A 26,122-nucleotide genomic window follows, 5' to 3' on the forward strand; every position below is an offset into this window, starting at 1 on the left:
CATGTATTTCAAGGAGTAATGATCAAAAGTTGTACAGATAAAACAACATTTATTTTACTTCTTAAATTTTAAAACGGTCATTTCAAAGTCTATAAAAATGGGTATCATTGAAGAAATCTGAAATGATAGATAATGTGTTTATAAAAAGGTGGTTTAAACAATGTGCTTGGCATGAAGAACTCCATCTTTTATAAGCTGTCACTGGGAAAAAGAAAGTTCCATCTTTCAAAATCTTTTCAGGCTTAAGAAAACGTGCTAAATGAATAGACAATTCAGTAATGTCCACCGGATAACTAAAATTCAAATTTTATTTTTTCATATTTCTCAGACAAAAAAATTCTGACAAGACTTTACTGAAAAATGAAGTGCAAATGGGAACCCTGTAAGAATGTTTATAAGAGTTGTACATGACATATTTTAAGCGTCACTAAGTACACATTGAATACTTTGTAAGTATATAGGCATATCAACATGCAAGTGTCATGTACCTAATATTACAATATGCATTTTGTCTTTTGAAAATGTTAATGACAAGAGTAGATTCAACAATTGTGTTAATCTATTATTCTGTGCAATATAGTTCATTTTGTTGGATACTCCCAGCACAGAATTTTTTTATGCTGTCATAAATATACCCTTCCAAAAGTTATGAATGCCATTTCATACTAATAGAACGTTTTATTTTTTCAACTACATTATCGGGAACACCTAAATATTTGGGTAACAGTTTCAGAGATAAGTCTTTAATTTTTTTGAACATGGCAGACTTGTTCCAATATTGGTTAAGTTGAGATGTATATGATAAAAATGGAGCTTTCTTGAGGAAATATCTTTGAATGAAAAATTAAACAACCAATTCATAAATATTGATGTGAACAGAATGTGAAGAAAATAGGTCAGCAACACCAACTTCATAAATCCTTGGGTTACTACTGAACTGCGTCATCGAATCTACAATAAGTACAGCAGGTACAGTTAAATAAAATTGTAAAAAGATTAAAATTGTATACATTCATAAGGAGAAATAGTACTAGATTTGAAAATGTTTCTAGGTTATTTTTCTTTCTACTTATGCAATTCAATCAATACATTAGAAACACAGAGAAAAGCAAAAAAGAGAAAGATATAACAATTCTGTTTACATTTCATACTTTTAACCAATCAGTGACCACTGCTTTCAACCATCAATATTTTATTGCGTATGACTTTCACTACCAGCAAATATAAAGAGAAAGTATCTAGTAGCATCATGTACAAGGAAAAGTCTCTAATGAAAGAAAGCATTTGAGGTTTGACAGTACTGTGTGTACGTGTAATGTTGCATTTCATACTGCACTTAAAAGTCCATGTAGAAATCACTGCTGATTTGACCCTGGATGTGGGAAAAGTGCTTAAGTGCTGAGCCCTGGTAGATTTTTCTTTTGCCCCTGCAATCTTAAATTCTGTTTTAGAGTTTCTTTTTTTGAAATACACAGTATATATTTCAGAGGGGAAAATAGAGGGTTTTTTTCTTTACATTTTTTTTTTTCACATTTGGGCCCATTCTCTCCAAAAAATCATATATTTCATATATATACATATATATATGAAAAAAATGGAAACAAGTTTAACAAATATTACTTGATCCTAAATACATGACATACAAATTTCTTTAAGAATATTTTATAGAATCACTGTCATAATTTGAAATAATCATGTATCATTTTTTTCCTAGAGGAAAATACGTTCATAAAAGATCATTTTCTTTTAAGATAATGAAATCGCGTCATGGAATTATTCATATCATTCCATATAAAATAAGTGGCCAAGTGTGGCAATACTTTACACTACTGGGGGGTTATTTGTTAATAAAGTTTTGAAACCCTACTTTTTATGTAGATAATTATTCTTGGGAAAATAAATTATGTATATGATTATTATTTAAAACCATTAATTTATAAGACATGCTTTATATTTTTAAAATTAAGCAAAATGTCGGATTGGATTGCAAAGTATTGCCATTTAATTTTTAAAATACAATTATATTGCAGTGAGATATGAAATTGGCATTAGAGGAACTTTGCTTATCACATAACTGTATTTTGCCTATAGGAAAAACAAATGATAGAAAAGGTAAACAAATGAAGATCTATACACCACAGAACACACTACGCGAAGTTGGCTATTGAGATCTCCCAGGGGGTAGGGAGTGTCCCAAAAGAATGCATCCTGGGACATCATGTAAGAAGTCACGTCCTCTATTTATACTGAAGTATCATAGCCCATGTTAAAAGTGAGAGGTAGAAGAATTATTGTAAGTATGCATGGCAGAGAACTTACCAGCTATATCCAAAACTATTGCATTCAATATTAATAATCTCAGTACACAAAAATGCTGATGATTTTAGAACCCATTTTATAGTTTGTCCCCTTTAACTCTTTATTAACTTCCTACTTTCAATCCATTGCCTTTGGAAGGGTATAAGTGCAAAGGGCATGTTTGGGATAGAAAGGAGCTAGAGGAAAAAAAAAAAATAACAATGAAAAAAAAAGAAGATTTAAAATAATTACTATTTCAAATACAGTGACTTTAACTATGTTAAACCCTAAGTTATATGACTGAATAATTTTTTATTTCCAGTAAAACTACTGCAATTTACCAAAACTCATGTAAGGAATGCTTAAGAATTTCAAATTCAGTTAGGTATAAATCAAAATTTGAAACTCAGTTTTTTTTTCTCTGCTGCAATACTAAAGCCCAAAGAAAAAAATTCAATTGTTACATTAATGCTTAAAAAAACTTGCAGAGTCACTTATACTTTAGTTAATGCTTTAGTTTATAAGAGTTGAAGATTAGAAATATCTTGGATCTTGTTGAATAATTCCTTAAAAATCCCTTCGCCTTTAGTGCCCAGCAATAGAATTGCAGGCATTGCACTGAGTATATTGTAATATTGCCAGTGTATATTTCAAAACAAATTATATTATCTACACTAAGATTTCCTCTTTCCCAATATTCAAAATGCATATTATAATTACATGGGTTTCCAACATCCAAACACAGCAAGTACAAGATACTTACATGTACATACACTGTAGTTACCTATATTTTGCATAGTTTTTAGTGTGTACTTTGTGCCACTTAATCAAAAGCATTACTGGTCACTAATTTTCATCAGGTGTTTATAGTTGTTATTATTAGTTTTATTTTAGCTGCAACTGCCAGTTAATTATTTTGTTTCTGTTTTTGTTTCTGTTTTAATTCATTATAGATTACCATTTGCAAAAAAATAATCCTGGGCATTTTTAAGAGACTCTAAAAATTTAAGAATATTATGGGAAAGCTGTAGTAAGATAGATTTTATATTTCTCCACAATTAACAACGTTACATGATATTTTGTATTTGTCACTTATTAAATTATTATTATGTCGTAAGTAAAGGTAAAACCTTGTAAATGTTCTGCTTGGTAACACTTTGCAATAAGTGGCACTAAATCACACGATAACTGCTATGTTACATGGAAGAGCCATCACTGTCAAACAGCTGCTGTACATGTGCCGATGTGGAATCTCAAGGCTGTTAACAATCATGAGTACATAATTACAAGTGAGCCTGTCCTTTAATTGAGATATTTATATTTTTACAAAGAAATAAAATAAATGAGGTGTCAGTGTCTTTGTCATATTTAGGAAAGTTAGTTTTCTTTTTTTCTATTCAAGATTTTGACTGTGGAGTTTCAATGGAAGATTGAGCATTGTGAACAAAATGAGATCATCCAGTTTCTAGAATATACTCCAATATCAGGTTCATTTAAACTGCTTCTTGGATTTTCAGATAAAAGAAAACAAGTTGAAATCTATTTCTCTCGCTGTTTCTTCTCTGTGTCTCTTTCTTTTATAAACACACACACACAAACACGCACACACACACACACACACCATCAATATTCAGCTCATGGTCTGCACCTTTACTCTTGCACTCTCAAACTTTGCTTTTTCTTCTTAAGATTTTATCAGCATTCTGTCTAGGCCATTCAAAAATGATAGAAGTAAAGAATGGTGTACAGATTTTTTTTTGATGAAGGAAAATTAAATTATACTGTAAACAGTATTCTGAAAGAGGATATAGTTACTTTAAGTCAAGAATAATGCTCCATATTCTACTGGGGGCACATGTGTGTGTACACTCATTCTGCTGTGTTCCATAGCTCATTTGTCACTTACCAGAGACAGAAATTGGCTCTATGTGTATACACTTGCGTCCATGTGTATGTATTTGTGCACATGGTTCCCATTTATAAATATTCTCTTTTGCTTTTGATTTAGGGGGACAAATATGAGAAAATATTATAACATTAATTTTTTGGAACAATAAAAACAGTTTTCAGGAAAGGAAAATATTTTTCCACTGCTAATTTTTCCAGTCACAGAATATGATATGCAATTCAAATTAAACTCTATTTAATTGAGTCCACAACTCAATATACCAATTATTTTTTAAAGAATTGTGATGATATGTTTGTAGTACTCTGAAGGGTTAAATGAGATAAAATTCTGTAAATGCACTCAGTTTAGAATTTCTAATTTTATAGTGATTTTTTAAATGATTGAGTTATTTGAGCAACAATGTAGCGGTTGGAGCCAAGTAGAATATAGAAGAAATGATGAGAGATGTAAATACAGCATCATTGAAGAGTAGCAATTTTGTAAGTGCATCCTGAAATTAGGCTTTAAATAGTAATTGATGATGCAGTTTATGCAACTTACTTCTGTGATAAGAACCTTCCCCTTTTCACTAACAGGATGAGTTTTGCTTTGTGGAGTCTTTCTAAAGATTATGCATTGAAAGGTATGAACAGTTTATAAACCTATTCTAGTTTCAATGTGTCTAGTAGCACCTACCTGATTCTCTCAAACTACCATACAATATTAACATATTATTGCGTTTTTCCACAGATGGTATGGAGTGAACTGTAAAAACAAGCATGCAATCACATCAATGCAGACTTATTTTCTTAAAATGTCATACTGTATAAGATTTATTATGTTAACACTCAACCACATCATATTATTTATGTTCTGTATATTCTGAAAAAAAGTGCTGCTTGACTGACATCGTCCTTTTTCTTTTGTGAGAAATTCACAACAGAAATTCTTCAACAGTCAAAAGAAACAATATATAAATTCTAACATTGTCCTTAAAAGATTTATGCTTTCGTGATAAATAATCTAAGGTATGGCACCTTGTCTTTCATTAGATATTAATACACGATGTTGTACTCAACCATTCTCAGTCCCCTCAAAGTAATTCCAAGTTATTATTTTTAAAACCCTAAGCCATCATGCTGTCAGACATCACAAGTGTAACTACCATATTTTCATGTTTGTTTTCCTCTTAAAGGTGCAACACTTATAAATGGGAAAATAATTGCTTTAATCTAGCTGGACTTTTATACTTTAGCATGTAATAAATTTAATGATAACTAATCTAGCAATCTTTTAATTTACTAGAACAATTGATAAGATTTTAGATCGACTCTGTGTCATGTTTAAGAATACAGTATTTCTTAATGGTTAAATACATTAAAATTTTAAAATAATCCAGAGAAAAAGACTTTCCCTTGGAGTTACAAGCATGGCAGGTATTCTCTATCACTCACTATTTCAGAAATTTGTACCTCACAAAATGCATAGACAGTAATTTAATATAAAGAATTAGTTCATTTGTACAGAAAACATATCTTCAACACTTCTTTTTGGCAAACCAAAATGAGTAAGCAGCTCTGGAACTGCCAAATTAAAATCTGTAAATTTTTTAGCAAACTAAGAGTTTATTTTCGTTATTATTCAACTGTGGTTGTAATTTAAAACCTGAGGCTGTGCACTGGTTGTTAGCTTAAAATTACCTTTCCTTAGAACATTGTGCTTCCATTGTGTAACAAATAAAAATCAACAGGAACTAGAAAAATCTGTTGTTGAACAGTGCTAGGACATACAGACAAAAATACTAATACATGTTATCTACTTATAATATTGGTTAAGTAATATTTAAAGGGATATAATGGAAGTTAGAAAACGCTTACTTATGACTGAAGTACCTACAGCCAAAAAAGTTAAATATGTATCAAATAATGTTTAATCAGATTTATTATATGCACTATATACAGATACTAAAATGTCTCAAAATTGTGCCCTATGGATAGTTTAGTTGTGTTTAGGCAAGTGAGTTCTTATGGAACAAATAAATTATAAAATCAAATCAGAGAATGAATGAAATCTTTGTGATTCCCAAAGCAGTAAAGTATTTGGAACAATTTATTGGTAAATGAAGCTACAACCTAATGGTGGGATCTATAGTTATATAAGATATCATGTCATGATTGCAGTCCACACACATGGCTCCTGTATCAAATACTAATTTTTTAAATAGCAAACGATACAGTTTTACCAGTATAATCTCAAACATTACAGAAACTACACTACAGTATTTTCAGTTTGTGTTTCTAGGGCATATGTTTCCAAAACATGTTGTATTTGAAGATAGACATGTAGAAAACATTGTTTGTAAACCTCTAGTCTTCGATTAAATTTAAGCACATTAGGTCTTCACCTAATCCTGTTACCTGTGAAAGCTGCACAATGGCAAATCAATAATGTCTATGACTGAAAGGGGAAGACAAAAATCTGCATACATTTTTCCAAAGAATCAAAACAACTCAATATCATGATCCAAGGAGATGATTAACATTGTTAAGGCTGTATATTCAAGCACTGTATGTTAAATGAGCAATGGGGTGAAATTTAGGGAGTAAGAAATGTCCCGCATTAGGGATGGTACAGTAATTAAAGGATGATGCTTTCGACAGCTGATTGTTGGTGTAACACTGGCTACTGGGAGCAGTACAGCATGAAAGTTAATAAAAGTAGCAGAAGATGGTAGAAATGAATTCTGAAAGATGAGAGCCAGTTTTCTCCAGCAGGTAGCCTGGGCCGGAAAACTCAGAATCGTTGCCTGCATTTAAATGAAATATTCTTTTTTCTCTTCGGCATTGACTTGGCTGCCTTCCGCATTGATAATGGCTGTGTCAGCATCTGGGGCATCTTCAGCTCCTTTTGCTTCGTTTGTTAAGTAGGTTCCTGTGGATACAGGAAGGAGGCTATGTGAGATTTGAAACACTACTAAAATAATCATCATTAAAGTTGCAGTAATTTAGGGAGGTAAGCATGCTAGAATTATATTTTTTGCTGTTGTTGTGGTACATTCTGAGACATAATAAGGAAAATAACCTGTACATCTAAGTCTGTATCCTTTATTTACTTATTTGCTTATTTATTTATTTATTTATTTACTTACTTAATTACTTATAGTGTGTATGTTGGCAATGAACCTGTGGTTGAGTTACCAAGAGATAAGAGCCAAACAAGAATGGATAAATTTTAACTTCCTAGACTAGGGCTAACCAAAAGCTTCAGCTGTAGGAATTAGTTTCACTTGCTAATACAGAGGTAATGATTCTATCATAACTGTAACCATTCATTTTGATAATCATTTATTTCTTAAACTTCTGTTTTAAATATTTCAAATTATACAAAAAATTGTAGAGTTCAATGAGTATCCACTGACAATTATTTTTATTATTGCCATATTTGCTTCATACGTAAATATTATATGTATGGTGTGAAGATTCATACTCTTATTATCACATGTGAGAGTCATAACAAAAATGACTAAAGGAGGAAGGGACTTATTGTTATCTAAAAAGTATGATTCAATGAAAATAGCATTTACTAATATCTTTATTCTAAGCAAAATGACACAAACCTATTTCCTCTTTATAATGTATGAGTACCAACATTTACATATGACAGAAAGGAGATAGTTGTGTCCATTTCTGAGTTATTTCTTGTAGCATCAATATCTCCAAATTTACATATGTATTTGTGGTCGAGTAATATTCCGATATACTATGTTTGGTATCTCCACATAACTATACAGATAAAAATACACACATTCACATACATCTGCATGAAATAACTTTTTGTAATGTTTGCCTAAATTAAGCATATTCTCAAAAAATACAACCTACCTTTATGTCTTGCCAGATATCGCCCAAGCAGAAATATGGAGCACAGTGTGACAAATACAACTACAGCCACTATTCCTCCTATAAGAGCATGGTCGGGACCAGTCTGGCCAGCCAGAGCATTGGGATCTGAGAAAAAGAGGAAAATGTTACACCAGTTAATAGCATATTTAGTCATGTCTTATGAAAACTTAGCACATTTCTGTTAAAATTACATTAATACATATTACAATCAATTATCCAGTTAGCATGTTCAAAAAGACACAACATACTGGGGGATTTAACATTTGACACACCAAAAACTATCACCACTGAACTTACATTTTAAATAAATGCTAGATAAACAAACAGATGTATCTCTTTTGCTGTATCTATATGAAATTGGGGGTATTATATATCTATGCATATAAAATAGATACATTATATTTTTAAGAAGAATTCTTTATTTGAAAAGCAAAATGTGAGAGCAAAGGACAGATAAAGGTACATCTCCCATCTGCTGGTTTGATGTAATGGCTGTAACAACCAGGGATGTGTCAGACCTAAGCCAGGAACCTCTAACCCTTTCCAGGTCTCCTGCATGGATGAGAGTGGTCCAAGCACTTGGATCATCTCCCTTGGCTTTCCCAGAGGCATTAGCAGGTGGGATGAAAGAAAGCAGAGCACCTGATCAAAATTGGCATTCCAGTATGGGATGCCAGTGTCACTAGAGGGCAAAACAATACCGGACATTTATGTTTGTTTGTTTTTAATATAATTTTTCAAATAAAATGATGAAATGTTATCTTTGAAAGTCTTAGTTGAAGATGCAACTTGAGAATTATAATGAGACAAAAATTATTGAATGGTTAAACACTTCAAGTATTTATCATAGAGAAAATAAGAGGTCTACCAAGGGGCCACTGAGGAACCAGTGTACTTAAAAAAGTGGTGGCGCAAGGGCTGGGATTACCACTGTGATGTTGATAGGAGGAAGAAGATGAATGCTGAGCACTGAACTTGTTGTTCTAGAGGATGCAATTTGGAAAATATAATTAAGAATATTTTCCAGTCTGCTTTTAGTGATGTCATAGAAAAGAAATCAATCTAGTAATTAATTTGTCATTTTCAAGCATATGTTCAAATATACAAATAGTGATCATACGAATGATCAAAGAACACGAAAATTTGGGGATCCAAAATTTGTAAGTTACCTTCTTACAGAATTCACGCAGAGAGATAAAATTGAAACTGAATAAAGCAAACCCATCTAGGCCTTGCCTTTTGACAAAAAAAAAAAATGTGATTAAATGTACTGCTACTTTCCAAAGTCCACTATTGCAGACAACTTCATGGTAATAGCCATCACTTAAAAGAAGAATCTATGGGGCCCAGAGTGGTGGCCTAGCAGCTCAAGTCCTCAACTTGAACACCCCAGGATCCCATATGGGTGCCAGTTCTAATCTCAGCAGCCCCGCTTCCCATCCAGCTCCCTGCTTGTGTCCTGGGAAAACAGTCGAGGACTGCCCAAAGCCTTGGGATCCTGCACCCATATGGGACAACTGGAAGAGGGCCTGGCTCCCTGCTTTGGATAGTCACAGTACCAGCCACTGTGGTCACTTGGGGAGTGAATCATCAGATGGAAGATATTTCTCTTTGTCTCTCCTTCTCGCTGTATATCCGACTTTGCAATTACAATAATGATACCTGAACCATCTAGTTTCTTGAGATAAATGCATCCATTACCAAACAGAAGGCCCTTTTAACATAGTCTTTCCTGGTCTCTTAATTTGAGTGGATCAGTAACTACTCTGTGTTACTCCTGATTTTATTTTCAAATAGGAGGATGCAAGAATCTCATGTGTTGGCTTTGCCACTATGCATTTTGGATGAGGTGCAGGAGGCAAGGATATTTGGTTTCAGTTACTTGTCATTGGGCAAACATAACTCAATTGGATGAAGATGTGCATTTCATGGGAACTCAGAATTTGAAACACGTACATTGACTTGATCGGGCTTCAGCTAATATCTTTGGACAGAGTATAGTGATAGCTTACACAAGGAAGAAAGGATGCTCACAGATTTGTTTACCCAAATTTTATATTGAGGCCAAGAATTCTAGATGATAAATGCATTTCCTTTGCTTTCAGTGTACAGAGCTAAGCATCTTCCAATTTCCTTTGCAGCTGCATGAAACCAGGATAATGACATTCTAGACGAATGTAACAATCTCCAATAATCCAGAGAAATACAAGTTAAAGATTCACACAAAAAAGAATGAAGTTACTGCTCACTGATTCTATCCCTGGAACAAAATTGTCAACACCATTGCCACTTGGAAAACCCATATCCCTCACTGGAGGGTCTAATTGGAGGGCTTGAGATCTCAATTTCTGTCCCAGCTTCCTGCTAATTTGCAATCTGGGAAATGGGTGATATGGCTTAAGTGTTTGGAACCCTCTCAACAGCCTGAGGGATCAACATGAAATTGAGGCTGCATGCCGTGTGCAAGCCCAGCATCTGCTGTTTTAAACATTTAAGGAGTGAGGACGCCATGGAAGATCTCTTTCTGCTTCCACCTCTGGGTCCATGTCTCTCTTTCTCTCTTGCACTTCCTTTCTCCCTCCCTTTTTTAATAAACTGAAAATTAAAATGTCATTAAATAAATACTTAAATTTAAACATTAGGGACAAACTGTCATCAACCATACCAGCTAATTTCACTTTACCTTTCTATTATAGTTTATACTTCTTACTTTCCTTTAAACTCTAGCTTAGCCTTAAATCTTAAAAGGACGTAGACAAAGACATCTGTCAAATTTCTGATTCTCTATTCCTATCCTTTGCTCTCATACCTTAGTACTGATTGAATACCCCATCACTTATTTTCACAGTCGATCATACACAGTATTCCAATTCTGAATAGTTTTGCAACTGAGCACTCTTTGGGTAAATTTAGAGGCCATCCCTGTTTGTCTATCTGTCATTTTCCTTAGTTACAAATTCTGAGGCATATATTAGTAGGATAAATAAAAACATAAGTATTTTGATAAATATTATCAAATTCCATTGAAGGATGATTAAGAAATTCATGTTTCATGACCTTATAGGAAACATTGATTTCCTTTTAGTCTATGAAGGAAACATGCTGTCGCTGTCCTGCAGCGATGCACTTGGTGCATGCAGGCAATAATAACACGCATGGACTACTGACTGATGATCAATAGCTAAAGTTTATTAGACTTTATAAACTGAGGGTCATACAGGATTAGGGTGGAGGTATTTAGCTCATCAACAAACCTGTCAAGTGTTTCTATGCTTTTGTTTGGAAGTCCTCGTATATTCCACCAAGTATTCTCATACACATACTTTCCACTCAACTGTTCTTACACAAATGATATTCCATCAGGTATGCAAAAGGTAGCCATTTGGTTGTTCTCATGCAAAGGATATCCAATCAGTACACAAAAGGCACCCATTCAGTTGTTTATCATACAAATATTTCCAATCAACTGTAATCCTGTGTGTGCTGACCTTCTAGGGTCACAATGTCCTCCTACAACATGCATTATGGAATGTTAAGAATCAAAAATTGTTCATTTCTAATGATGTGTTCTTGTTTTCATTTTCATTCTTTTTTGTTTGTTTGTTTTGTTTTCCATGTCATAGAATGCATTTCTAATATTTGTCAATTTTAGCTTTGGCAAACTTTTCTTTTCTAATCACCCAATATTTACTTTGCCCACAAATGTAAAGAACATCTCAGTTGCTAGTGTATTCCTGTCGATCTAAACGTTACACTCTCTTTCTCACTTAACATTTCATGAGCAATAACGACGACATCATCTTTGTGATCTTAGACATGTACCCATAATCTAAATGAACTACTACAATAGAATTTCAGATGTAGATTGGGAACCTACAATTTTTCCAGATATTAAAACCTTATGAAGTACCAAAAGTTGTTAGGTTATGATTTTCACATTCATTTCAGAAGAATTGGTAGGTATATTAATATGCTGTTTTAGGAAAATAATTGTACAATAGTTCCTGTTGTTTATTCATTCTTTTAGTCTATGAATGAGACACTTTAACTTTCAGACATTAGCTTGCCAACAAAATAAATAAGTGTACTATACCAGGATTCCTAAGATTTTTAGAAATAATTTTGAGAGAATATAATTTTTTTTAAAAGATAACATCATTGTCTCTGCTTTTATTTTGCTTCAGTAACTGCTGGATCAAAAGCCTCTCTTTCATTTCTACTTTTAGCAACCAAAACAAGCCAGGGAAGTTGCACCAGAACAATGTTGGGAAAATACATAATTTAAATGTCTCAATCTCAATGTGATTCTCCTAGGCAGTCTTTCTCTCATACACCTTTCATTGTCAAAACACTTGAGTAAATTGTTGACTCAGAAGATCATTATTATTAATACAAAATTGATAAATCATGAGACAATTTCCCTGAACCACTTCTGAAATAATTTTGAAAAGCTTTAAGAGTACTTATTGTAATGTGTAGCATGGTTCAGATGACTTATGTTTAAATACAAAAACTAGTTGAGGACATTGGCTGTGTTGCCATTTTTTACATCACTGCTTTCCCTTTTAACATGATGAGGATTCCAAAGTCCATCTGCACTAAATGACCTCCCTTTAGGCTGCTTCTTCATCTTTAAAATATTCATCCTTACCAGTGCATGCAAATTACAACAACAGTCATCAGTCAATTGTCCTTGAATAATTGTATTCATTATTTTCCTTGTATTAATTCATTTTCTATATTTTATCTCTCCTCAAATATTTAAGTCTAACTGAAGATAAAGGCTTGTTTTATACTTGTAATATAGCTGCAACATCAATTTTAACATTCCTTGGAAGCAAATAAATTGAATAACTTGTTGGATAAATTTAAATTCTTATGCTGAATTCTAGACAGAGATAGGAATTTTGTGTACCAATTTGCTGTGCTGATCGATAGATCATTTCCCTTATATGACGGTAAATTATATCAATGCAATTACCATTTAAACATTATAGAAATTAATACTAAGAAAAATGACTCATTCAGATTTATAGCTGGTTGAAGTTTTGAATGATTTAATTCCAACATGAAATTCGTATTTTTTAATGTTTATAAGGGCCAACTCTCCTTCTTCCTAAAGATTTATGTATCACAAAAAGGCTACTCTGATATCACAGAAAACGGTTATACTTAATTTGCATAAAAATAAGTTGTCCTTAGGCAGTGTTTGACATTTACAAAGTCCTTGGAGAGACATAGTACACTAAAATCATTTCAGAGCCATATATTATCTTTTAATCTTACACAAATTACCATTTGTCACAAAAATACTGGAGTACAATCTGTAAGGAAGAGAACACAAACATGCATAGTTCTGTGTGTGTACACAGCGGAATACACTGTACTTTAACAATAAATAAGATGTATGTGGACTCTAAACCTGTGTCCTAAATTAAGATTTGTAATAATAGGTTATAATATGCCATCAAGCACAACACTTTACTTCAAAGTATATTTATTACATCATGAATTTGCTCTCACATCAAACTAATAAATGCCAAGAGATCCAATGTATCTATTTTAATAATTCTTAGACTTCTTATTCAAAAATATTTTGATAATAATTGCAAAATCCCTGTTTTGTTTATTATTTGAATTCTGTTGCAATTAAGCATCTCGAGGTTATCTAGCATAGAGATACAATCAATTTGCAAGTTTTTCTACAGATGTAGTGTGATTGCCAGAACTGCAGAAGTGAAATATGTCATAATCTATACTAATTCCTTCTTTGGATTATAGCTTTTTTCTTGTTAGTATTATCCTTTTCTAATATATGCTTGTCCACTATTTATGACATTTAGTTATCCAAATTACACTGTGGACCTTATAATTGCATTTACAAATAATAAATAACTTACTGCACATATAACAAATGGTGAGATAATAAACATTTTTTGTCCTTGGAAGCAAAAACTTAAATGTAGGGTCCTTCTAACATGATGGTCTTATTTTTAGAAAAAGTAGGCTCTATCCTAATCTCTTCATTTCACCTTCTTTTTCTCTGTCAAACTTAGGCTGGTATTTCTTTGACTCCTTCAAGTGAGGAAATTTTTCAAGTCTAAAGAATTTGAACTACTCCTGCAAGGTCTCTCAACTGGCAGAGTAATGTAGCCATTAGAACTAAGAGCCCTTCAGAATACTCAGCACTGACATCCTAAAGGGAAAGAACTCGCCCGAAGGAGATTATCCTAGTGATAATGGGAAGAAGGAGAAATACAGGAATGTGTTTTTGAGGTTACCTAGGTGATCAAAGAAAACTCAAAGTAAGTTTTTGGTTAGCCAGTCATTTGCTGCTGTGAAAAGTCAACTAAATTATCCATTAAGCACATAGCAGAGTCTAATATACCTGCATTGAATAGCACACTTGTTTTTAACATCAGAGAAATCTGATATCGAATCTCAAAGTCATGAAGTACAAGTTCCAACTTCAGTCTGACCCTATTAGAGTTTCAGTTTATCTATTTATAAATGTGGCTATGTAGGTACCCATTTCCTCATGAAATTGCTGCTGAAGTCTGTTTGCATGGAATGTTACCATTTGGATATGTTTGTTTCACAAACATGTGTGTTAAAAGCCTGATCACCAATATGGTGCTAGCAAGGGGAGGAATCCCGAGAACTGATTACATCATTTCAGGTCACTATGAAGAAGGGGATTAGTGCCTTTACAATAAGAGGCATCTTCTGTGAACCAGAAAGCAGCAGACAAAAGAATCCAAATGTGCCTTCATTTGGACTAATTTCCCAAGGTGATTCTAAGACAACCAATGTGTGATGTTTCTTTAGAATTCCTTATTTGCTCAATGTATTTGAAATGTAGAGGGTCAAATGTTGGAGGGAGAGAGACAGAGAAATATTTTTTCCATGTGCTTACTCATCTCCAAGTTGCCTACAACAGCCAGGGCTCTGTCAGGCCTATATCCCAGGAAGTGGGAGCCAATCCACACATCTAATTGGATGAAGTACTCGATCCACTCAGAGTGCCTTAGCAGTTGGAATGCTGAGCTGAACTGGGCCAAAACTCAGATTTAGACCCTGAGACAAATCACAAATGCCTGAGCTAAATAGCCAGCTCTAGTTGCAACACTTGGTTACAACTAAATGAGCTTTAAAACAAAACAACAAAATGATATGCATGCAATAACATCTAAGAGGTGCCTAAGATATTCACATTGCACTTCATGAATTATAAGTTATCAGTCAGCCCATATTTCATAATTTTTGCTGGTTTTATGACTGTAATGTATTTTAAAGTAGAATCACAACAAAATAATTATAAGAAGTGGTTTTTACTTAGGAATGAAATCAAGGTATAATTGTATTTCATCTTAAACTGAAAAAATAAACTATATGTGACTTGATTTTAATGAAGTTGAATGTAGCTTCAAAGGAAACAATATAGGAGCAGTAGTTTCTCAAATAATTAGAAAATGTTATAATTAGTAAATGTTTCACAGCATGACTACTTAAGGAGATTCACATTATTATTTTTAAAACATTAACTTTGCCAGTAGTTTGTAATTTTGGACAATATGTAAGCATGATTTTGATGAAATGTAATCATTGTCATGGTAAGAAGACATTATATACAGAAATAAATTAATTTTTATGAGTCAATAAACTAGAAAATCAATACCATTACTACTAATTTTTTTTTTTCTTAAAGTTATTTGGCTATGGAACTTACACACTATCATTAATTCAAACAAATCATATTGTACTATTTTTAAATTTATTATTCTGGCAACACTCATAAGTCACATAATAACTGTAAGCTGTAATAATCCCTACACATATACATTGAATGCCTTTCTCAGTTACAATAATGAATCTATTCTCCATATTTCATTGGAAAGTGAAAACTGCATATCAGTGAGGAAGAACTCTGTATATTTTAAATATTCAAGTAGAAAATTTAAGGGAATTTACCCTTGCAGATTTTTTACCTACTAAAATACTTTCACCCAGTCAGTCTCTCTAGCCCTGCTTTTACTGACTTTCCATGCACTTGTTACATGACCAATGTATCATTTAGACTCCCTCTGGCCAGATTTCCCCATACCTAAAGCAGGAATACAGTAATATTGTCACACAGAAATTTTGCATGGATCAGACAAATTTATAGATACAGAAATCATAATCTAATACTTTCTCCTTTGAATAATAATGTAACTGTATTAAAAGCATTTTATATATATCAAATATCAAATCATTTATACATAAACCAACCTTACAAAAGTTTCTATTTTATATCAAAATTAATAGATTATTAACATCCAAATAACTGCTTTTATTTTCAAAAGTTACAGTCCATGTTCCAAATTGAAAACAAAACAAGCTGGATATGACCAATCTCAGAATTATCATAAGAAGAAAGTGGTTATCAAGAGAATATACAACGACTAATGTGTATTTAAAACAATTGTTTGACATGTGGATTCCTCGAAACATGGGGTCACTCATTTATTTAGCTTCTGTTACTTTTCATATTGTGTTATTTTTTTAGATTGTTTTTATAAGAGTGGGAAGTGAAAAATCAAACATCAATTACCACTGCATTTCTTCCTCATCACAAATTCCTGAGTCTAATCTCAACAATGGCCAAAGTAACCTAGACTATATCTATTCTTAGGAAGCACACAAAATAACTTATTTGGATTTAACAGTTATATGAACATAGAAGAATAGATTTAAGAGTCAGACGACTGATTTATGGGAAAGATACACTTTCCTAATTCACTTTGTTACAGTAATAATGCACTCCAATATCTCATATACTGTATTATAGAAAATTGTACAGAATGTAACTTATTCTTGGATTTATTAAACAGGAATATCTATTCAGTTTGGGAAGAAAACCATTGAAGTTGGTGATTTATTTTATGGGCATTTTGAATAAATGACTATCCATATATCTAAGCACCGATTGTAATGGCAGCGGTTATCTACTTCTTTGTGAGGGTGGAATAAACTTTGCCACTCCCCAAACAGTTGGGAGTTTATTAGAAGCACAGTATGTTTTTAAGTTATGATGGTTCTTTCTAGTTAAGAATACTAAAATTTGGTATCCTTCATGAATTAATGAACTGTGATTTTTAATTTAGGAATATGAAAATGCAGCTCACTAAGCCTGTAAAATAATTCTTCAGAGAAAATTGACTTAAATATTAATGAATCCCAGATAGGTCCATAAAATAATTCTGCCCGTACAAATTAATATAAACTATGCTTAAATGTAAAAATTTGTACTACATCATTATTAAAAGACATTGGGCTTAAATTCTTGTAATACATAAATCTAATTATCAATTTTAATTACAGTAATTATTACATAAAACTTTATAGGCAAGACATATAAATTAAAATTCTTGTTTGAAGGCTCTGAGATATATATTCCAGAGCCATTTCAACCAAAGTGAAGAAACGATAAAAATTAAAATAGTCATTGTCTCTTCTCTAAACTACATTTTATTTTTGTAAATGTAAAGTTCTGAAAGTTTTTTCAAAAGACACCTAATACCAAAGAGGACACAGAATTTTAATGTTAGAGGCTTCTATGTTTCCTCCACTTAAATAATGCAAATACAGGTTAGAATGAGATACAGTGAACTTTCTAGATATCATTACACATATAAAATCTATCATAATTATAACTGTGAATGAAAACTTCATTTGATTATGACCATTCTACTAAATTGAGTATCAATGTTTTATTTGTGCCTTTTTTTTTTTTAACAAGAGACAGAGTGGGAAATCTTCCATATGATGATTCATTCCCCAAGTGACCACAAAAGCCAGTGCTCAGTCTAACTCCAGCCAGGATCCAGGAACTTCATTCCAGGTCTCCCACATGGGTGCAGGGTCCCAAGGCTTTGGGTCACCATCGACTGCTTTCCCAGGCCTCAAGCAGGGAGCTGGATGGGAAATGAAGCTGCCGGGATTAGAACTGGCACCCATATGGGATCCTGGTGTGCTCAAGGCGAGGACTTTAGTCTCCAGGCTATGGCACCAGGTACTATTTGTACTTCTAGCATACTTACAGTGTTAGTTCCTGTTCTCATTTTTCCTTACCTTCACATAAAATCATTGTTCTCCATTTTTTCCTAAAATATGTCATTCAGCAATAATTCAAATTGTTTCATGAGATAATATGTCAAGAAAATTATGATGAAAAGAAAACACTAAGTTGGTCTCTGAAGCTCACATTGGAAAACTCAGTATCTGAAAATGTCAATGCCTGGTTCTCCATTCTGCTCCCTGATTGATAGCTATTATTTACACATATGAAATGCAATTATAAATATAAAATTACTAGTAAGAGTTGGTTGTAGCTATATAGTCTTTGTGAAGATGAAGTAGAAGATGTTAAATCTGTGTTATCATTGCGTATACAATTGTGCTTTTTCAGATGTAACCTAAGAATTACCTGGGGCGAGTAGTGTTAGCAGTGATGCTAGAGGTCAGTCAACGTAACAACCTGCTCATGTAAGATGTGTCAGATAACTATAGGAAAACTAGAGTATTTACCACATTGGTTTAATGTAACAAGCTAAAGAAAGTAAACAATCGTTGATGGGATAATTTTATGTTTTTAATCAGATTTTTATTTTAATATAATTTTTAAAAAGATTTATCTATTTTTATTGCAAAGTCAAATAGAGAGAGGAGGAGGAGAGACAGAGAGGAAGATCTTCCATCCAATGATTCACTCCCCAAGTGACCTCAATGGCTGGAGCTGCACTGATCCGAAGCCAGGAGCCAGGAACTGCCTCCAGGTCTCCCATGTGGGTGCAGGGTTCCCAGGCCTTGGGCCATCCCTGGGAGCTGGATGGGAAGCGGGGCTGGCGGGATTAGAACCGGCACCATATGAAATTATGGCATGTTCAAGGTGAGGAGGACTTTACTTGCTAGGCCACTGTCTGGGTCCAATATAATTTAATTCAATGCATTTTATTTAAATTTAATTAGGTAAAGGCCTATGCTAGTTTCTTAGGACAACAAAATAGTCACTAATAACTTGCTGATCAAATAATACAGTATTTTTTGTGTGTGTGCGTGTGTATGTTATTGTGTTGACTTTTTTTTTCTTATGTTATGATATATTAATGATAATCTATTACTTTGAGGGATCACAAATTTTTCACTGAAAACATTAAAAAAATAAGAAAAGGGCATATTTTTTGTGAATATTTTCATAAAGGAATAAACATATTTTCTAAGGGAAAATGAAACACTGTTATAATCCCAATACAAATTTGCAATGTTAAGAATCTGTAATATTGGATTTAAGTTCTATTACTCTCATCCTCCAGAGGTAATTTCCGTGTGTTTTTCCACCTGCCTATTATTTCCATGCTTTTAATCCCTGCTAGTATGATTCAGTGTTGTTTACTTTTCCTTTGGTATTATGTGAAACTGTCAAAATTAGAGAGTGTGGATTTAGAAATTGAAAAATAAATATGATTTGGTTGTCCAAAACTTTCGCAATGACAATATTCTACGAAGCTATCTCTGTGATATCATCTTGTTCCCACTGTTGAAGCAGGACAATGTCATCCCTACTGCCTTTCACTATATTTACATTCAGCAGATTTCCTAGATTCCTGGAATAAGACTAGAAAAGTAACATCATAATTTGTGTCTTTGTGGCTGAACTGTTAATTTTGTGTTTGGAGACATTATGCAGTTGACATTTAGCATAGTTGTTAAGCAGCCACATGGGCGCCCTATGTGGGAATGCCTGGAACTTCTTACTAATGTGAAAGCCGGGAAGCAATTGGTGACAGCTAACACACTGGAATCCCTGCTACAGTGTGCAAGGCCCCAGTTGAGTTTTTGTTTCCTGACTTAGGACTGGCTCAGGTTCTGCTGTGTTAAGCCTTTGGAAAGTAAAACAGGACATAGAAGATCTAGTTCTTTGCCTTTCAAATCAGAAAAATAAATCAATACATGTTACTATTTAATTTGAAATTCATGCACCACCTTTTGTGGAATATCCATCCGCCTTGAGCATTTTGAAGAACCTCCTATATCCTACATTACTATTCACTCCTGGGATATAGCCCTTGCAGAGTGATATGTATGAACAACAGCATAAACCATCCACTGAATAGATCAGGATCCTCTTTCTCTTTTCACAAAGGGTTACCAAGCTGGCACTCTGCCTCTCCTCTTAGAGATGCAGTGTGATTCATAGCAATCCTCTAGTTTAACTACTGATAGATGCAAATTCTACCCTGCGAGTCATGACTACATCAGTTTGCAACTGACAAACTCATTTCCTGACTTCTCATGAGACACTAATAAGGCCTTGAATCAAAGGTCCAGTGTAATTACTATGTGTATTTCAGATTCAATAAGCACGATAAAAGTTTCCATCTGGCTGTGGATCAAACATGCGGGGAGATGCTGATTTCGAGTGACATATCACAGTATGTCTATTGTAGCAGTCCCCAATGCCTTTCTGTAAATTACTTACATTTGGGATTACTTGATGTAGGGAGACAGAAGTATTACTCACTTCTTAAGTGCTGCCCTATGGGAGTTGGCAAGATGAAGTCCAATCTTACACTTGTTAAGGAAAGCATTATGAACTAACGGAGGCATGTTTATTTTACTAAATGACAATTGTGCGTTGTCTCTTTGAAAGAGACAAACTCGATTTTATAGCAGCCCAGAACTTGTCTGGATGACAGAAGACTGCATTGAAAGCGACTGGAAATTGAGATACTAGGCAAATGTTTGATTATATTAAAGAGTACCTAAATTCTGATAGATGAATAACATCTAAAATTATACTTTGACAAACAAAATCAACTGAACACCAAACTTATAGATAAGTGAATTATGGTCAAAAATTTCACAGATATAGTGTCAATCATTGTAAGTAATCATCAACTTATTTCTGTTTTAAGGAAAAGTCAACATGTTCATTTTAATTAAAAGACTAATAAATCAGTGGGGAAAAAATGGGTGGAAAGAAGTTTCTGAGCTAAGGGAACTAAAATTAACCAAACCATTTGGATAAAAGGACAAGTACTCAGTCCTATCTTGATTTGGTCTAGACAGTGAAAAATTGGATTATAAGTAAGTTCATCATGTGATTCAAAGACACTAGAATCTCAGGGCCAGTATGGAGATGCAACATGCTAATCCTCCACCAGTGGTGCTTGCAGCCTCTATGGGCAACAGTTTGTGTGTGGCTGCTTCACTTCTGATCCAACTTTCTGTTCATGGCATGAAAATGCATTGGAAATGTGCTCCTTAAGACCCTGTAACCATGAGGGAGACCTGGAAGAAGATCCTGACTTCGAATTATAGATGAACTCATCTTTGGCTATTGTAGCCACATTCGGAAGCGAATCAGAAGATGGAAGACATCTCTCACTATCTCTCCTTCTCTGTAAAACCTGTATTTCAAATTAAAAAAACATTTATAAATTAAAAAATTGAAAGTCCACCTAATGTGGAACAGAGTCATTTCCGGCCTTTGTAAAAAGCCAAAGAAAGAGCAAATCTAGTGATTATAGATCAAAATCATTGTCTTCTCATCACAGAGTGACAGAATATAGCAGTCAGATGAGTCAGCCAACTGATTAGCTTTCCTCACAGTTGTCATCATGGTGATTCCTATGGCATTAAGCATACCTACATATTTGTTTGTCATAATATGTTTATAATTACTTAAATAACCATGACAATTATGGATGACAATGAATGATTTCCACATTTCTGTTTTGCTTTCTAGAACTCCTCCCAAAGATCCATTCTGTCTAATCCTGATTTTTAAATATGTAACAGTAGAAACAGAAATATATAATGGAATTCAAGTATTGGGATGGACTAAGCCTAACATGAACAATGCACTAACTGGACAGCCCTAGGAGAATTGCTTAGCAAACTTGGTTTAGCTCCTCTCAATCATAAAAGTCATACAGAAACATCTACTTTATGAGATCCTGCAAGCAGGAATAGAGGATTGTTTTTGTTGCAAAGTTATGTTAATTCAGCAGAATCACACAAAGTGGCCGTATGTATTGATTTCTTTCTTATTCCAGCTCAGATAACCCCTCACAGAAGGTGGAATTACAAGGAATCTGTAATTGTGAACACAGTTCGGTAAGCACAATTAATGGTCATGAATGTGGTAGTGATTGGAATCAGCAGGCAACTACGACTGAAATCCACGTATGTTAAAGTAGGGCAGATTTCAAAACGGGTAGTTAACAGGAGGATTTGAGATTAGAGAGCACGTTCTAAGGAAACTGGGTTAAAGATTACTGAGCTGGAAAAGTATGTGTCAGCAAAAATTTAGAGACCAGCAGAAAAAATATTCTATATTTCTTTTTTAGCCTGGAATTTTCTCCAGTAAGTCCTCAGGCACAATTGAAGGGGTTCATTCTCAGAGCTCCAAGTTCACCTGATTTGTCTCCACTGGCTAGAAGATTCTGGTGGCTAAAAGAGATCACTACGTGGATTAAAAATATTAGGAAAAGTGTATCAATTTGTTTTTCCTAAAACTAATCCTTTTTGTATCCACAAAATGAAAAGAAAAATCTATCACTTAATAAAACTCTTAGCCTTAAGTAATTACTTTGTCAAAGTTTCTGGAAGTACATTTTGGGCATATGAAATATTTTACTTTATTTTCTGCCAGAAGATGCACCAACAAATTTCTTAAATATTCATAAAATCCAAGTAGAATTAAAAAAACTTCCTAATAACCTTTTTTGTTCATTCAAAATTAAGTTTATGCATGCGTTGCACATGATATTCAACAGAACTGAAGCATCTTTCTAACAATTTACTCCATTCATAATCATATTTCGATCCCACATACCCTTAGTTTACTTTTTCATTTTCTATTTCTCTATAACAGACATTGTCTTTGTCCCTGAAGAGTTAAAATGAATATGTGGTCGAGGAAACATTAGCCAAGAAATATTGATGTAATTATATTAAAAATGCAAAAGGAATACTTTTGAAGTGAGCAATTCCATTGTAAATATTAAACCTGTACACTGAATGAATAAGGAAAATGAAAACAGATAAGTCATATAGTCCTTACAGAATGAAGTGGAAGCTAAAAACTGAGAAAAGAGAATGAAGAATGAACTAATGTAAGAACTAGAACAAGGATTCGGGGCAAAGAAAACAGAATAAAGAGTGATGTTAGGAAAAGCAGGTGTCATCACACACACACACACACACACACACACACACACACACACACAAATATGTCATCCTTAAAAGCTAATGGAAATAGCCTAGAAAAACTATCACACCGTAATATCTATATTGAGAGTTGCTTTTAATACATTACTTAGAGTAACCCTGCTAATACTCAAAACAAGTTAGTAATACATGTTATTCCCATTTTAGAAATAAAATAATGTTAGTGTTGGGAGGTTAAGTAACTTGTGTGTGGTCAAAAATTAGCTTAAAAAAGATACAACTTGGATATGGCAGATGGAGAAAGAATTTTCATTCTGAGTTTGTCTGTGCTATACTTGGAGTTATGCAACAGCCATTATCATTGAGTCTAACACTTACTAGAGTTAACTAAAGAACGGTGTTCTAGGGCCCAGTGACTAAATCCTCACCTTGCACTTGCTGGGATTCCATATGGGAGTCTGTGTGTTGGCTGTCCCCATCCAGTTCCCTGACTGTGGTTTGGCAAAGCAGTAGAGGAGGACCCAAGGGCTTGGTACTCTACAGTTGAGTGGCGTGCTGGAAGAAGCTCCTGTCTCCTGGTTTCAGATTGGCTCAGCTCTTGCCATCATGACCACTATTTGAGGAGTAAACCAGCAAAGTTAAGATCTTTGCCTTTGTCTCTCCTACTTTGTGTAAATCTGCCTTTCCAGATGAATTTAAAAAAAAGGGGGGGGGGGTTGGTGGTATTTTATTGTCTTAGCAGTTGAAACTAAAGGAAAAGTTCTGAGGAAATCTAATGGCTTTTAGTAAAAGGCCGAAAAAATACTCAGAAGCTTAATAAGAAGTCCAGTAAGGTGATTAGAATACAATTTACAAAATGCTACAAAATGTAAGTGCATGCTAGAAGTTACCAAATAATATTAAGTGGAAGAGACGTTAACAAGAGAAAAGGTATGTACTGTAGGAAAGAAGGGATAAATTGTGACAAAGCAAAGTTGAATCCAAGAAGTTAAAACAAGGGGACAGTAAGTTCTTCAAAGTGTAGATTTACTATGTAAAACACAGATAGAGGATGTGTTATGGATTAACAATTTCTTTCTCCCTGCCTCAGATGCTCTACTTCCCAACATGACATTTTGGGAGGTGAAGGCTGTGAGAGAGAATTAGATGTGGTATAGTCATGAAGGTGGAAATCCTATCACAAGAGTCATGCCTGAAAAATGCCCAGGGAGAGACAGCAGAACCTCCCCTCTGTGTGAAAATGGCACAGTGAACACTTACTAGGATCTGAATCTTTCGGCATTTGAGCTTTGGAATTCTCGAACTTTTAGAAATAAATGCCTGCTATTGAAGCTGACTGGCATAGAAAGGTAGTTAGGAAGATTTTTGGATTACCAGGGCATTTTGGAACAGAAGAAACTAGAAGATAATTTGAGGCTAATATCAAAGAAGCTAGTCATTAAGAAGAACTGGAAGACATGAATAGTAAAGAGGATAATTAAGCAGTCAGAACCAGAAATGCTAATGAGATGCCATTAGGAGCACACATTTCCAGCTTAATGTTAGGGAAGCTATCAGTTTGCCAAACATTTTGTCAAGCATAGTGAGTATATATGTGTATATATATGTGTGTGTACATATATGTGCATATATATCCTTAAATATGTATATGTGCCTCAAATAAGTTTATACGCTACATATTTCTTAAATATATACATATACCTTAAATAAATCATTGCTGTAATATATTTATTCTTTATTTGTCACCCGAAATCAAAGCTGATATATGGCAAGAGCATTGAAAAATCATACAAGAAATTTCCATGAAAAGATGACTGAGGTAGTAAATAAAAAATCTAAATTAGCCTGGCAGGATGAAGAAAAATTGCTTAAATTTTAAGGCGAATCTTGAAGAAGGAGAAATATCATAGAGGAAGGAGGATTAGACTGATAAAGAGAGAGCTGCCAGAAAGCCACCAGGATCAGAAGGAAGCATGCTTCATTTGGGGAACCCAAGTCACTACAAAATATGTGACAGAAATGCTTTTACTTCCAAGGGCAGTTCCAAGTGTAATTGATTAGAATATCATTTGGGGTTGTATTTTAGCTGCATAACAATAAACCTTTGCCAATCTTAGTTGCAAATAGAGCATTACAACAATTCCATCTTAAGCTTTTGCCATGAGGATATGTGTATAATTCATTGACTTTAATTTCTGCAAAGCTATTAATCTTCAATGTAGTCATGTAAGACAGCACATCTGAAAAGCTTTTAAAGTTTCTGTTTAGCTATTGCTGTCTGATCTGTTTTATTATAGCAATTGGTAAGGCAAAGGAGAACCTTTTATCTTTTAAAAGCCTAGTTTATATTTTATAGCATTGTTTACTAAATGCTTAATGTCTATTCAAGTCATAACACAGATGTCTTTTGAAACACCAGCTGTTTTTCAACTTTACGTACCTGTTTGATAACTGGCATATGAATTACCAGCACTTCTTATTCAGAAAAGGTATACATATTCTTATGCCTTAAAATAAACTCAAGGAATGTTTAAAACTGTTTCATTTACAGTGTGAATAACACATGATGCATTATATACATCACTCATTTAGTTGTTAGATTTTCCACGGTTTACCCTAAAATCATTCAAATATTGTATTTAAAATAATAACAAAAAAGAATGACTACACATTGACATCGAGAAGATAAATATGTAAGAGAACAGTGTTTTACACTGATTTAGTACTTCATCAGTCAATTTTATATGGTCATCTATGAATCTGGCTCATCTCTCTCCATCTTTTCTGTTGTTGTAAAACAAATGCCATTATTTTTTTT

The 26,122-nt window shown here is 33.6% G+C and overlaps 1 protein-coding gene across 2 annotated transcripts in view; it reads right to left on the minus strand.

Annotated features, from left to right (window-relative positions):
* Positions 1-279: 279 nt before the first annotated feature.
* The window catches only part of CADM2 (cell adhesion molecule 2), a 954,869-nt gene continuing 929,026 nt past the window's right edge, over positions 280-26,122 (minus strand). For both annotated transcript variants that reach the window (XM_040980623.1, XM_040980622.1), the window contains exons 9-10: positions 8,068-8,193; positions 280-7,117 (exon numbers count right to left, since the gene is read on the minus strand). In XM_040980623.1, the coding sequence (XP_040836557.1) occupies positions 6,999-7,117; positions 8,068-8,193 (245 nt within the window). In that variant the 3' untranslated portion in view covers positions 280-6,998. The remainder of the gene's footprint in view (positions 7,118-8,067; positions 8,194-26,122) is intronic.

Source organism: Ochotona curzoniae, unplaced genomic scaffold (assembly GCF_017591425.1).
Source record: "Ochotona curzoniae isolate NIBS_2020 unplaced genomic scaffold, NIBS_Ocur_1.0 contig_3498, whole genome shotgun sequence".
Lineage (NCBI taxonomy): Eukaryota > Metazoa > Chordata > Mammalia > Lagomorpha > Ochotonidae > Ochotona > Ochotona curzoniae.